This window comes from Coccinella septempunctata, chromosome 6 (assembly GCF_907165205.1).
Source record: "Coccinella septempunctata chromosome 6, icCocSept1.1, whole genome shotgun sequence".
NCBI lineage: Eukaryota > Metazoa > Arthropoda > Insecta > Coleoptera > Coccinellidae > Coccinella > Coccinella septempunctata.
This window is the reverse complement of record NC_058194.1, coordinates 758246-773827: the sequence shown is the minus strand read 5'-3', so window position 1 is coordinate 773827 and position 15582 is coordinate 758246. Positions and strand designations below refer to the sequence as shown.

Below are 15582 nucleotides of genomic sequence, written 5' to 3'. Positions count from 1 at the left end.
TATATTTTATTTCAGTTCAAGTAACACATTAGCGGCTTCAGACGAAAGGTATATGACCCAGGACCCATCAGATGTTGGTAAAGTTGGGGAGTCCTCAAAATCGATTGGTTCTGAATTATCAGAAACTTCAGATTTGTCTGCTACCGCAAGTGCTTCAGATTTATCTGCCACATTTACTGCTTCCGATTTATCTGCTACAGACATGTCTGTTGCTTTGGCCGCTTCAGATTTATCAGGCGAAATCCATTCCTTAGAAGTATTTGATACTGAAAAATTTGCAGCACCACATACAAATACGTGAGTGTATTGAATATTATTTCGAATGCATCAGGTGAAAACAATCATTTAAAAAGTGTTTGTCTTGCGATCATTTCCAACCATAATTTATGTTGATATGTTTTCATTTCAGTTCATGTTGCACATCGACTGCTTCAGATGGAAGGAGTGTGACCCAGACTCTCTCAGATATTGGTAGAGTAGAGGAATTCCCAAAACTGAGAAACTTGCATAAGATCAAGCTGTAGATGAAAACGTGCTGCAAAGTCTTTTATTCTATTTCATATATGAATACAACAAAATAGTGGTATACAATAATGATTATTTTAAGACTTATGGATTGTTATTACATTATTTTCTTTCAAAATTGCAATGATTGCACCAGTCTGTTGATACCCCTCATCAAAGAAACTATGTGTATTTCCTTTATTTTCAAATTTGATAGTATCTGTCCATTGTCATGTTGTCACACTTTCAGAATCCTATTGTTTCGTTTATATATTCTATTTTCCAGATCTATATGTACTAAAAATGATTGAAAATTTTTATCTTGTAATAGTGTGGTACTCACCACATTTTCAATTGTGCAATATGGTTGAAAACAAAATAATACTTGATTCAAATTCAGCAATGAATTCAGTAATCTAATAAAAGAATTATGCTTTCTAATTAATCCCTCTTATTATAAATGTTGCATATAGTAAATGTTGAGCTACAGGATTATTGTGATATGTTTTTATAAAGAAATTTTTGTCAGTATTAAGTTTTCAATCATTTAATAACAACATTCAATCATTTAAATTTTAAGTATAATTTTGATAAAGACGCATTAACTATTTTGAGAATTGTCTGAGTCTTAGTTAATTTTGTGAGCTCCTTATTGACCTATTAATTTATGTCATTGTACTGTAATGTTTTTCTGGATGGAGTTGTATAATAATAATTAAGAATTGTTCTTATAAGATTTTGTTCATTTTTTCTATAGGAATATTTCTTCTATTCCTGTTCGACTACAAAAGCAAATTTTAATGAATTATTGCAATTAATTTCTGAATAAAATGTAGAAAACAAAATTCAAGGCTATATCACATATTATTTTCTACTGAAATACTAGCTATCAACATGATCGAATCTGTATTTTTGGAATTATTGAAAAAATAAATTTTTCCTCACATCAGTGGTTTAGCAATTTTTTTTTAAATCTACCTTTATCAAAAAATTTCCCTTGACACAATGAGCGAACGGCCTAGTGCAAAACCTGAAATACCTCGATGTATGGGCAATGTTATGGATCATACTAAACAAATATTTATTTTTTGAAGAAACCAATCTTAGTCCCGAAGTTTTTTCACGGAATATGAAGTTTGGATAGTCGACAATCATATGTGTGAATATTTCGTTTTGACTCTCGTTAAAACTTCGGAGATATATCGGAAAAACTTCGTGCTTCAGATTGGTAACCCGAATTGATATCCCAGGGTTGAATAGGGACGGTCTGCAAGCAATAAAAGAAATTTTTTTACGGAATATCACAACCATTTGTGCGAAAATTTCTTTTAAAACTTCGGAGTTATATCGAAAACAATTCGTGCCTCAGGTTATTTCAGTTCAATTTAACGAGAAATTATATCAAACAATTTTATTTTCCAAACGAATTGATGTAATTATCAAATTCATATACACCCATCATTACTATTCTTCACACCGCTATAATAAAAGATATTACATATTATTATTTACAACTTTTCAACTACGCCACTGGTTTCTGTTTACTATTGCCGCGTTTGTTTGTAAACATTCGGTGTTTATTTTGCGGACAAAACATTCCATGCATTCAGTATAGGGATGCTCCATCTTGGTGTGTAATATCTTTGGTTGTAAGAATTGCCATCAAGAAGTTTATAAAAAAACGTGGTGAATAAAATTGCTTTAAGTAAGACTGTGTTTTAACTCGAATACGTAGATTTTACTGTGTTACTACAACAATTTTGAAGCCATCTCTCGTTCGTTTTTAATCACCCTTTAGTAGAATTGAATAGTACACCAACTGGAGGCAAAAATAAGTCTAACCTTTAAAATCAAGGATGAGATCGATGCCTGTTGTTGTTGTTCATCAAAACTCCAACATACCATCATCTCTGAAGGTTTCCCAACATTTCCACCCTTGTGAACCTCATCTCTTGACACCTGTGAAAGGGAAACATCAGATATATTCCAATTAATGAAAAACCATCAATTAAATCATATGAAATTGCACATCCAGAAAAAAATTAATCATTCTGAAAAAAGACTAGAAGACTCTGCGTAGTTACATATTCAGATTTGAAATTTGGGGATAAAACATACTATTAAGGGATACACTACTCTTTCATTGGGAACATATACCCCACGCAGCCATAAAATATCCAACCAAACCGCTTACAACTAACATTGCAAAAATAAGTAATATGACCAAGAAGAATAGAATTCTAGAATTATAGAATAAAATAATTGTTTTTTTTTTGCTACCACTCTTGCTATGCATAAAATGGGCTGAAGTACCTCAAGTCAATTGCCCTCTGCTTATTAGCATAAAAGTTATTATTATTATTAACGTACTGTGTGCATTTGTAGCCATGAACTAATTGCTTTTTTCTGAAATTCAACTTTTGAAATCTCATTATAAATTTCCTGCAGGTCAAAATCTTGCCTAGAGAGAGGGTTAATGCTCCTATCATTTTTTTCCAGAAAATTGTAGTAAAATGCAAAACTTCAGAAGTATATTGAAAATATACTGTAAATATCATATTATTGGATGATATACGAGGCGATCTATTTGAGATATAGTAGGTAAAACCAAAAGCCATAAATCCTTGCCAAAATTTTCATTCACAAGATCCATTTGCCTAATGCGTTGATATAAAATTTCAAACAAATCCAATTAATATTTTTCGTCAAACTTTTTATGGCCACGCCCAGTGAGACACTCTGGGTTAGATCTAATGGGATGAAAATGCATGTGTGAATGTTTCCGCAACTGAATGGATCTTTCACTTGGATAAGTTTGTTGATCAGCTACAAGTTTTTGTTTTCGCAAAGCTAAGCCAAAAAATCTAGCAGAAAAATCTAGCAAAAAAATCTAGCAAAAAATCGTTAATTGACAATTGTGATACTTAGTTAGATCAAATTCTTCACCAGAACGCTTTGATTTTGAAGAAGCAAAAAAAACGGAAAAAGAAAATGCTGAATTAAAAACCGAACTAAAACTGCATAAGAAAGAAAAAAATCATATGAAAAAAGAAATCAGTCTACTGAAAATGGAAAATGAACACAACAAACAAGAGGCAATAAAATCAAATATAGTCATCACAGGAATACCACTAACTTCGAAAACTGAAAAAAAGGATTTAGATATGGTAGTTCTCAATGTTGCCAAGAAGTTGGAACTAAATGTGTCGAAGGATGAATTCAGTTGTTCTGTGATAGGCAGAGAACAAACAAAACAAATCAAGGTGAATTTTATCGACATTGAAAAGAAGAAGTTGATGCAGGCAAAGAAGGGTATATCATTGAACACAAAGGACCTTGGATTCCAGGAAAGTAAAATGGTCTTGATTAATGAAGATATGACAACGTTGAATCAGCTTCTATTCAAGAGAGCTCGTGAAATGAAGAAGCAGAATTCAATAAAATTTGCACTAAGGACCTTTGATTCCACGAAAGTAAAATGGTCTTGATTAATGAAGATATGACAACGTTGAATCAGCTTCTATTCAAGAGAGCTCGTGAAATGAAGAAGCAGAATTCAATAAAATTTGCATGGTTTAAGGATGGACATGTCTTTGTACGGGAAACTGATACAAGTAAATCTATAAAATTCTCAATGAACAGGATTTTGAAGAAATAAATACACAAAAAAACTAAACAATTTTTTGAACAACTTGTATCTCAATATAAGATCTATAAGGAAGAGTCAAAAATTTGAAATGTTCTATTAGAAATTACAATTACCCAGATATAATTGCTATTACTGAGTCCTGGCTCCGTCAATCTGAGATAAAATACTACTACATATAAATAAATACAGCATTGATAACTACGTGGCTGTACATAAATGTAGAAACTCTAGAACCAGAGGTGGTGGTGTGATCCTATATGTTAAAAAATATTTAAAATTTGAAGTCGTGGTTAATAAGGAATTTGAACTCCTGGATAAGTGTGAATACTGTCAAATTTATATAGAGGATTACAAAACTCATATTCTTAATATTTATAGAGCACCTAAAAACAAATTACATAATTTCATTGCTAAACTTAATCATACTCTTACTGTTTATCCAAATGTTATTTCAATAGGTGATATTAATCTGGATTTAAAAAAGAAAAAATTGAACTTCGTTAAAGACTACATCTTGTTCACAGCAATTATTTTAAATTCCTCACCACATCAAAAGTTACACGCATGAACTCAAATCAGGGTTCCTGTGTCGACCACATTATCATGCCCAGAAAATTTACATGTAGCACAAAGTTTTATGACACCCCTGTATCAGACCACAAAATGATCAAAGCAAAAATCAGTTTACCCTATTATGAACCAAAAAATAAAATAACAAAAATATTCTCACGAACTAATTACAACAATTTCAAAGAATGCATGATAGAGAAATGTAGACAAAATATTCAAACAACAGATGATTTGATTGATGCTCTTACCTCCGCAAAAAACGCAACGGTGAATTATCATAAAAAAGTATTAAATAACAATTTTTGGTTTAACAATAAAATTAAAAAACAAATAAAAATAAGGGACAATGTTTATCGGAAAATGAAAAAATAGCCACATATAAACAAATATAAGGATGATTTTAAAGCCATCAAAAATGAAACTTACTACATGATAAGAAGAACAAGGAAAGAATATATAAGAAATAGAATAAACAAAATTGGTACCAATAGCAAACAGTTATGGTCCATTATCAATCAAACACTTAATATTGAAAATAAAAAGCAGAATAATAAAATCAAAAAGGATAATATAACTATATCTGAGGATGGAGAAATTGCTGAACAACTAAATGAATATTTCACGGAGAATCCTTCAACGTTGCATAGCAAACTAAAATTTTTTCCTGATACCTTTGAAGAAATAATAAGTGACAGAACCATCTATTTACAAAAATGTACTAAAGAAGAATTGAAAAATGTAGTGAACTCTCTCAGTACTTCATTTGCTAGTGGAGATGACGGCTTGACAGCAAGGGACATCTCATCAGTCTACAATATTGTGGAGGATACACTATTGAACACTATAAACTCTTCACTCAGAACTGGTGTTTTTCCCAAAAAATGTAAAGTGTCCAAAATTATACCGGTCTTCAAGAAGGGAAGTAAAGAAGAAGTGGAGAACTAACGGCCAATTGCATTAAATTCTACAATTCCAAAGATTATTGAGAAAATAATTAAAAAAAGATTGGTTGGATTTTTCAGATTGTCTCAAGAACAGTATGGTTTTCAAGCAAATAGTTCAACGTTGGGACCAGTGGCAGACCTGACAGCCAGACAGACGACGGTTATTATGTTGCTACAATATTCATAGATCTCAAGAAAGCATTTGATACAATAGATCATCACAAGCTCATTGAAAAACTGGAGCTACTTGGAATTCGAGGACCAGCCTTGAAACTTATAAAATCATTTCTACTAGACAGATCTCAATACGTTGCAATAAATCAATAAATGGAAAAAAAAATAGTAGAAGAAAAGTCAAAACCGGTATACCTCAAGGATAAGTCCTTGGACCTCTATTATACCTGCTGTATGTTGAGAGCTTATCAAAGGTGAATCTACCAGGAAAATACTATATGTTTGCAGATGACACAGTATTATTATTTTACCACAATGATCTGAAGGAACTTGAAAGAATTGCGAATAGTGCTCTACTAACATTTTTTAAATGTTGAATTTGAGAATTCGTAACTATATATATATAACAAATTGCCCCTTGCCATCAGATCAGACCAAATCACTGGGGACATTTCGAACTGGTATACGAGAACATTTAGTTGTGTGATTTTATTATTAATATTCAATACTTCAAACTTGTAATAAGAAATTTATGTAGCAAGTGAATTTATATCTTGTTAATATTTCTGTGAGAACAACTGTATGTTGATTAACAGAATAAACTTTATTATTATTATTTAGTTTTGATGATTTAAAAAAATTATCTTAGTCAAAATCAAGTAATACATGTTAATAAGTTTAATTATGGATTGTCATCAAGCATCTGCAACATCAATTATATAAATAGAACTTTTGTCTCAAACAAGTTTCCTAAGCGTTGCCTAAAATCATCAGGAAATTTAGCATAGGCAATCATCAAGCTTGGAGGATTGCTCTTTGTTATTGTTAACATGATACTTTGTCATGCATTACGAGAAAAATAGTTGAAAAATTCTATCCTCCCACAGCTACAGTATCTTCGAGTCTACAGACTCAATGAATTGCCACTGCAACAGTATGGTCCATTGTGGCCTCAAAGCAAAATGTTACTAAATCTAGCTGTGTAAGATATGCCTAATCTCGAGTTTATTGTAATCACATAAAAGGAGTCAAGTGTATGTAGTCAGCACCTGTATCCGTCATTAATCTGCAAAGTTGAATTGGAATAATACAGCTACTAAGTGAGGTACACACCACCGTTTAATAGGCATTCAGTTGATGAACCAACTAAAAATATTACTATTACTTATTAGGTAGTCTTCGTGAAAGTTTGGATCATTAATTAGATATGTCTTAAGTTAATTATGTATTGGAAAACAACATTCATGATTCTGTAGCTCCGACCATCCTATATTTCAATATTGGAGAATCATTAAAGAAAGGTGAAAATATAAGGCTGTTCTGGAAAACTTGCATCAAAAGGTTAATGAGGGAAGTCCCACAAACCAGCCATTCTGCAATGAATCGAGGAAAATTTAAGAATACGAAGAGATTTCATACCTCCAGCTTCGTCCAAAATTTCAATCCAAAAAACACCAAATCCAAATATCAGTTTCAATCCAAAATGACCAAAATACAGAGCTCAAATCGTCAAATCTGACAACCGGTAACCGGAACATCGCAAAGTTTGGTTAAACCACAGATTACAGAGTAGTTATGGGTTAAACCATAGACCAAAAGAAAAGATTGTCTATGCCTCAGAGACAACCGAGACGGTCAGGGACAACAGGTCAGTTTGTCCACAGTATAGACTATACTGTGGTTTGTCTATGCAACAGGTTGTCTCTGATAGACCCAGAGACAAGAGTTTTTTACTCTGTACTGTCCTGGCCTTAAATTACCTTGCGCTGGTCAGTGATGCTTGTAGAATTCTTTTTACTTCGAAGGTACTTACGAATGACAGCACTTTAAAGACACCTTACTACTCTATGGCCAAAATTCGTGATCGTCTGGTTGTGGTAGGACTCCACATTACGTAGGCAACCCAAAATACTTACCTTGATTACTAATAGAAAAATTGACGGGAGGTTGGGAGATTCGAAAGAAAACAACACATTTAAACCCAAACAAGAAACGTTTATTTCGGGTTTCATTGGAGACGATTTCCAATGTCATAGCTCTAGGGCGCAGCAGAGGGGAGGAAAAAGAGCTGCGAGAAAACCTCCCCTTAGAACAGCAACAACTACATAATCTACTACACAGGTATGCTTTTACGTAGCTACGGCAACAGGTTCAACTGGCGAGAGAAAATCTCACGTGAAATGCACACTTGGTGGAATCAGTTACATCTACAGCTATCAGCTCCTTAATGATGACTCTTAACCGATATTCAGTGAGATGAGTTACGTTCAGCATACAACAGTTCTGAATTGGGTAGGGTTCAGTCAGGGGGTTGTTGGAAGGATTAGACTCAGATGCAAGGGCATCCAGCCTAAAGGGTTGGAGACGCAGTTACAACGGTACCCGGCCTCAGGGGAGAGAGACGCAGCTGCAAGGGCATCCGGCCTCAGAAATCGACGCAGATACGAGGGTATCCGGCCTGCAGGATACAAGGAAGGGCAAAATCCACAAAAGTTGTATGTTTGTCCCGTAACACAAATATGAATTATTTCCGCTCTTGGCTATCACGTTCAAATATGTCCTGTATTGACCAACTCCACCAGTGAAGAGAAAAATAATAATAATAAAAGAAAAGGAAAAATGATAATTAAGGTTCCTTAATGCAATTACAGTATTTACCCTGTTGGTCGTACCTAAGTAATCGAATCATTGGCTTGGCTTGGGGACGCTTCAGTGACATTTACAAGTATTCATAAAATAAGCACAAAAAAAAAATGTAGAAGTTAAGAAATTAATATTATGAATATTATATAACACAAGCGCATCCACCATGAAACAAGTTTATTATAATAACAAGCCCTCAAATCATAAATGGAATAGAATTTGAAGCAAAAAGGGGTAGCGTCCAAAATGGCGTCTGGCGTCCCTATGACGTGTTCAAAGAAAGAAAAACTCAGAAAGTATGTTATTATCTACAATAAAGAAAATGAGTTATATTGTGTGTGAAGCACATAAAATAGAGACGGGGACGGTATTGGCCCTCGAGTAATTAACGAAATACTTCAACAATGAAAACTAATATGATGCATCAAGTACCCAAAACCTCATATTCGCAATAAAACCTTCAAATTAATAAAATAAGAAACGGTAATAATGAAATGAGTGGTAACTTACGTATGGGATTCACTGAACAAAATAAAGAAAAAAACAAGCTTTGTCTTACTCAAAAATTCACTCCAGAAAAAAAAACTAACTAACAGGAAAAACCGGTTTAACTCGTTTCAAGAAAGGACGCTTAATGAATCCCTTCGTCATTAGGAATTTCTTGCCTTTTCGATCTCAAGTACCTACTTGAAAAAGAGCGTCTTCCAGAGGGCTCTTAACGCTTGCGCCATCTCCCCTTACAATTCAACAGCTAGTACAGAAAACCTTGTCTAACCTTTCATTTCTTACTGGTGGTCTTTGATAAAGTCCACTAGAGGGCAGTCGTTATGTCATTATTAAAAAAAAAAAGCAGTCCACTACAACTCTTTCTCTATGGTGTAGTGGACTGTTTTTTTTTTTCAATATTGACATAACGACTGCCCTCTAGTGGACTTTATCAAAGACCACCAGTAAGGAATGAAATGTTAGAGAAGGTTTTCCGTACTAGCTGTTGAATTGAAAGGGGAGATGGCGCAAGCGTTAAGAACCCTGGAAGACGCTCTTTTTCAAGTAGGTACTTGAGATCGAAAAGGCAAGAAATTCCTAATAAAGAAGGGGATCATTAAGCGTCCTTTCTTGAAACGAGTTAAACCGGTTTTTCCTGTTAGTTAGTTTTTTTTTCTAGAGTGAATTTTTGAGTAAGACAAAGCTTGTTTTCATTTCTTTATTTTGTTCAGTGAATTCCATACGTAAGTTACCACTCATTTCATTATTACCGTTTCTTGTTTTAGTAATTTGAAGGTTTTATTGCGAATATGCGGTTTTGGGTACTTGATGCATCTTATTAGTTTTCATTGTTAAAGTATTTCGTTAATTACTCGAGGGCCAATTCTGTCCGTTTCTATTTTATGTGCTTCACACACAATATAACTCATTTTCTTTATTCTAGATAAAAACGTACTTTCTGAAGTTTTTCTTTCTTTGAACACGTCATAGGGACGCCAGACGCCATTTTGGACGCTACCCCTCTTTGCTTCCAATTCTATTCCATTTATGATTTGAGGGCTAGTTATTATAATCAACTTGTTTCATGGTGGATGCGCTTCTGTAATGTAATATTCATAGTATTAATTTCTTGATTTCTACATATTTTTTTTTGTGCTTATCTTATGAATACTCGTAAATGTCACTGAAGCGTCCCCAAGCCAAGCCAATGATTCAATTACTTAGGTACGACCAATAGGGTAAATACTGTAATTGTATTAAGGACCCTTAATTATCATTTTTCCTTTTCTTTTATTATTATTATTTTTCTCTTCACTGGTGGAGTTGGTCAATACAGGACATATTTGAACGTGATAGCCAAGAGCGGAAATAATTCATATTTGTGTTACTGGACAAACATACAACTTTTGTGGATTTTGCCCTTCCTAGTATCCTGCAGGCCGGATACCCTTGTATCTGCGTCGATTTCTGAGGCCGGATGCCCTTGCAGCTGCGTCTCTCACCCTTGAGGCCGGGTACCGTTGTAACTGCGTCTCCAACCCTTTAGGCCGGATACCGTTGTATCTGCGTCGATTTCTGAGGTCGGATGCCCTTGCAGCTGCGTCTCTCTCCCTTGAGGCCGGGTACCGTTGTAACTGCGTCTCCAACCCTTTAGGCTAGATGCCCTTGCATCTGAGTCTAATCCTTCCCACAACCCCCTGACTGAACCCTACCCAATTCAGAACTGTTGTATGCTGAACGTAACTCATCTCACTGAAGTATCGGTTAAGAGTCATCATTAAGGAGCTGATAGCTGAAGATGTAACTGATTCCACCAAGTGTGCATTTCACATGAGATTTTCTCTCGCCAGTTGAACCTGTTGCCGTAGCTACGTAAAAGCATACCTCTGTGTAGTAGATTATGTAGTTGTTGCTGTTCTAAGGGGAGGTTTTCTCGCAGCTCTGTTTCCTCCCCTCTGCTGCGCCCTAGAGCTATGACATTGGAAATCGTCTCCAATGAAACCCGAAATAAACGTTTCTTGTTTGGGTTTAAATGTGTTGTTTTCTTTCGAATCTCCCAACCTCCCGTCAATTTTTCTATTAGTAATCAGGGTAAGTACTTTGGTTTGCCTACGTAATGTGGAGTCCTACCACAACCAGACGTTCACGATTTTTGGCCATAGAGTAGTAAGGTGTCTTTAAAGTGCTGTCATTCGTAAGTATCTTCGAAGTAAAAAGAATTCTACAAGCATCACTGACCAGCGCAAGGTAATTTAAGGTCAGAACAGTACAATGGATAGAACTATTATTATGGCTGTATTCGGGTTCGGCTTTTTGACAGTCCGAGAATTGTTCTAGGACTGCGAAAAACAGTTGCGCCCTAGTAATAAAACCTCTGCGCAGTTCTAGAACCATTTTCGGACCGTCCGAAAGCCGAACCCGAATACAGCTTATATCATAGAAAATAAACAAAAACATTTCAGATCAGCTGACTTTGAGCTAGGGTTGTTGAAAAAATAACGATGCATCGACATATCGAGATTTTTTGACGATATTGTACTGTCCTGGCCTTAAATTACCTTGCCCCGGTCAGTGATGCTTGTAGAATTCTTTTTACTTCGAAGATACTTACGAATGACAGCACTTTAAAGACACCTTACTACTCTATGGCCAAAAATCGTGATCGTCTGGTTGTGGTAGGACCATTGAACTTTCTTTAGTTCAATGGGTAGGACTCCACATTACGTAGGCAACCCAAAGTACTTACCCTGATTACTAATAGAAGGCCTGTTTTGGTTCACTTCTAGGATGGTTCCAGAACGGTTCAAAACAGTCGCACATTTATTTATTCAGCGTAAGCTCGCGCGTAGCATGTGTGTAGCTTCCCATAGCATTGCTGCTCCACTACTTTGAACCGAATCGGAACCGCCTAAAGTGCGAAACAAAACAAAGCCAGAAAAATTGACGGGAGGTTGGGAGATTCGAAAGAAAACAACACATTTAAACCCAAACAAGAAACGTTTATTTCGGGTTTCATTGAAGACGATTTCCAATGTCGTAGCTCTAGCTAGGGCGCAGCAGAGGGGAGGAAAAAGAGCTGCGAGAAAACATCCCCTTAGAACAGCAGCAATTACAATATCCTATACAGGTATGATTTTACGTAGCTACGGCAACAGGTTCAACTGGCGAGAGAAAATCTCATGTGAAATGCACACTTGGTGGAATCAATTACATCTACAGCTATCAGCTCCTTAATGATGACTCTTAACCGATATTTCAGTGAGATGAGTTACGTTCAGCATACAACAGTTCTGAATTGGGTAGTGTTCAGTCAGGGGTTTGTGGGAAGGATTAGACTCAGATGCAAGGGCATCCAGCCTAAAGGGTTGGAGACGCAGTTACAACGGTACCCGGCCTCAAGGGTGAGAGACGCAGCTGCAAGGGCATTCGGCCTCAGAAATCGACGCAGATACAACGGTATCCGGCCTAAAGGGTTAGAGACGCAGATACAACGGTACCCGGCCTCAAGGGTGAGAGACGCAGCTGCAAGGGCATCCGGCCTCAGAAATCGACGCAGATACAAGGGTATCCGGCCTGCAGGATACTAGGAAGGGCAAAATCCACAAAAGTTGTATATTTGTCCAGTGACACAAATATGAATTATTTCCGCTCTTGGCTATCACGTTCGAATATGTCTTGCATTGAACAACTCCACCAGTGAAGAGAAAGATAATAATAATAAAAGAAAAAGAAAAATGATAAGGGTCCTTAATGCAATTACAGTTTTTACCCTGTTGGTCGTACGTAAGTAATTTAATCATTGGCTTGGCGTAAGCGTAAGCGCATTCACCATAAAACAAATTGATTATAATTACTAGACCTAAATCATAACTTGAATCGAATTGGAAGCAAAAAAGGATAGCGTCTAAAATGGCGTCTGGCGTCCCTATGCCGTGTTCAAAGAAAGAAAAACTCAGAAAGTACGTTATTATCTAGAATATGAAAAATTAGTGATATTCATTGTGTGAAGCACATAAAATAGATACGAACGGAATTGACCCTTGAATAATCAACGAAATACTTTGACAATGAAAACCAATGAAATGCACCAAGTACCCAAAATCGCACATTCGTAATTAAACCTTCATATTAATAAAACATGAAACGGTTATTATAAAATTAGTGGTAACTTACATATGGAATTCACAGAACAAAATATAAAAAAAAGCAAGCTTTGTCTTTCCCAAAATTCACGCTAGAGAAAAACTAACAGGAAAAACTGGTTCAACTCGTTTCAAGAAAGGACGCTTAGTGAATCCCTTCTTCATTAAGAATTTCTTGCATTTCAGATCTAAAGTACCTACTTGAAAAAGAGCGTCTTCCAGGGTTCTTAACGCCTGCGCCATCTCCCCTCTCACTTCGACAACTCGTACAGAAAACCCTCTCTAACATTTCATTTCATACTGATGGTCTTTGATCGAGTCCAGTAGAGGGTAGTCGTTATGTCAATAGTGAAAAAAAAGCAGTCCACTACAATATCGATATAAACTTATCAGGATTTTGGTTTTGTCCGCCCGAAAGCCTTCAAACAGATAGCAGCCCGGAGGATTAAACTCTGGAAAAGGTCGAGCAGTTCAAATACTTGGGAAGCTTCATAAATACTAGAGCTAACCTGGACACGGAAATACAAAACCGTATCAATTCGGCATCACGGGCATTGTAGAAGCTAAAGGGCAGAGTGTTTCAAAATCACATCAACCTGAAGACCAAGACAGCTGTTTACAAAGCAGTGATGGTTCCATCAGGTGGTTCCACAAAGTTTTAAATGCAGAAGTCTTGAGGCGCACGAGATGTATAACAATTGAGACTCAAGTACTCAATTTTCGAGGGCCCGACTCATATGGAGCGGCCACATTCTGAGGATGCAAGACACAAGACACAAGACTCCCCAAAATAGCTCTGTATGGCGAATTCACAGAGGGAGCCCGGAAACCAGGACGCCATTATTGGGGGTTTAAGGATACACTACATCAATCCCTAAAATCAGTTAATGCCAATCATATCTGTGAACAATTGGCGTTGACAGATCACAGTGGAGGTCTTTGGTCCACAGTTATAATGGAGACTCGAGAAGAATACAGCGGCGGCCAGATCTGGTTGGTGACTATCCATGCCGAGAGTGCGGAAGGATCTGTAGGTCACGGTTGGATCTTCTCAGAAAAAGGAGGGCACACTGTCGCAAGTAGCCCTAAGAAATTATAAGTAGGATCGCATCGATAATTTTGTTTTTGAGTCTTTTCGTAGATTTATTCTCGGTAATGAAGCAGAGGTTTTTGCCAGTCCGAGTTATGAAGTTATCTTACATAGCCTTGTGGCGTAAATCTGTCCCATTACTCTTTTCTGTTCTTCACAGCGCATGCAGAATATTTAAGTCAAAAGCTAATTCAAATTAACTTTGTCATCAGAATATCTAAAAGGTATTTGAATGAGAAAACATTGAAAATTTTGTATCACGCGAATTTCGAATCGAGGCTCAGATATGGTATCATTTTCTGGGGTAGGTACTAACCAAAATTTAAAAGAAATAATTATTTTACAGAAGAGAATTCTGAGAACAATTCACGATCTAAAGTTCAAGGAAAAATGTAGAAATGTGTTTAAACAAAACAATACCTATATTAACAGTGTATGGTTTTTTGTATATTTATGAATGTGCTGTATTTCTTCATAGGAACAAAGATAAATTTATTAAACATAACTCTAGTAATAAGTAGGTATGTATAATACAAGAACACAAAATTTAAATTTTCCAATTCACAAATTAACTCTGAGTGGCAAATATCCAGAATATACGTAGCTGTATAATGAATATTGAATAATAAGAATTTTCAATCACTTATCTAATAGCTTTTAGAATATAAGTAGCCAAAACTGTTTAAAAATAAAATGAGATCATTGATTATAAATCTTGAATCATATGAATTAGGAGATTTTTTTAATACTAAATTTTGTGGATTAGTTTGATCTTTGGTCACTATTTCATTTCAGATTGTCATTTGGTAATCTTATCTAAAATAAAGATTGATTATTATTATTATTACCTAATAATATTGCATGAATTCTTTGAGCTGCAATATCCTATTTGAAAGGATATCAATATCGTGTAAGGAAGGTTTTAGCGGCATGCAGACAGGAATTGAATTCTGAAAAAAGTACCACCCAGAGGTTGACTGACTATCATAATTTCGATTGACATATCAAAAAACAAAAGTTAATAAAGTTTCAGCCTTAAGGAATTGATTTTATTATGTCGGTGATCACGACATGTTTGATCGCGCACCAGAGGCACATGTTCTAACATCCGCTTGACTGACCGCAGCATTTTATTGTATATTAAGAATGTAAACACCTGAGAAAAAACCAGGCTTAATAAATTCAGAGACTTTTTTTGGCTCTGCCTCTTGGACTATTACTTGAGTCTCAATTGTTGTACAACTCGCGCGTTGCAAGACTTCTGCATTCGAAATTTTGTGAAACCATCTGATGTGCATTATCTGTCTTAGATGACGTTGATGCGTTTGTTCAAGCTTTTTAATATTCGCCAGTAGGGCGTCCAGCTTTAGCTTTCATAAA

At 35.6% G+C, this 15582-nt stretch overlaps 1 protein-coding gene and 2 long non-coding RNA genes across 3 annotated transcripts; 2 read left to right on the top strand and 1 right to left on the bottom strand.

The window, feature by feature from the left end:
- The first annotated feature begins 245 nt into the window (after nucleotides 1-245).
- Nucleotides 246-1453, top strand: LOC123315463. Its single transcript, XR_006537957.1, has 2 exons — nucleotides 246-297; nucleotides 410-1453. It is a non-coding gene; the product is annotated as an uncharacterized LOC123315463 (long non-coding RNA).
- A 447-nt stretch (nucleotides 1454-1900) lies between these two features.
- Nucleotides 1901-7328, bottom strand: LOC123315462. Its single transcript, XR_006537956.1, has 2 exons — nucleotides 7261-7328; nucleotides 1901-2463 (listed from the first exon to the last, which is right to left on the bottom strand). It is a non-coding gene; the product is annotated as an uncharacterized LOC123315462 (long non-coding RNA).
- A 742-nt stretch (nucleotides 7329-8070) lies between these two features.
- LOC123315502 lies at nucleotides 8071-12567 on the top strand. Its single transcript, XM_044901216.1, has 2 exons — nucleotides 8071-8282; nucleotides 12419-12567. The coding sequence occupies exons 1-2, from the start codon at nucleotides 8098-8100 to the stop codon at nucleotides 12555-12557; spliced, it is 324 nt and encodes a 107-aa protein (XP_044757151.1). The 5' UTR covers nucleotides 8071-8097; the 3' UTR covers nucleotides 12558-12567.
- The last annotated feature ends 3015 nt before the right edge of the window (nucleotides 12568-15582 follow it).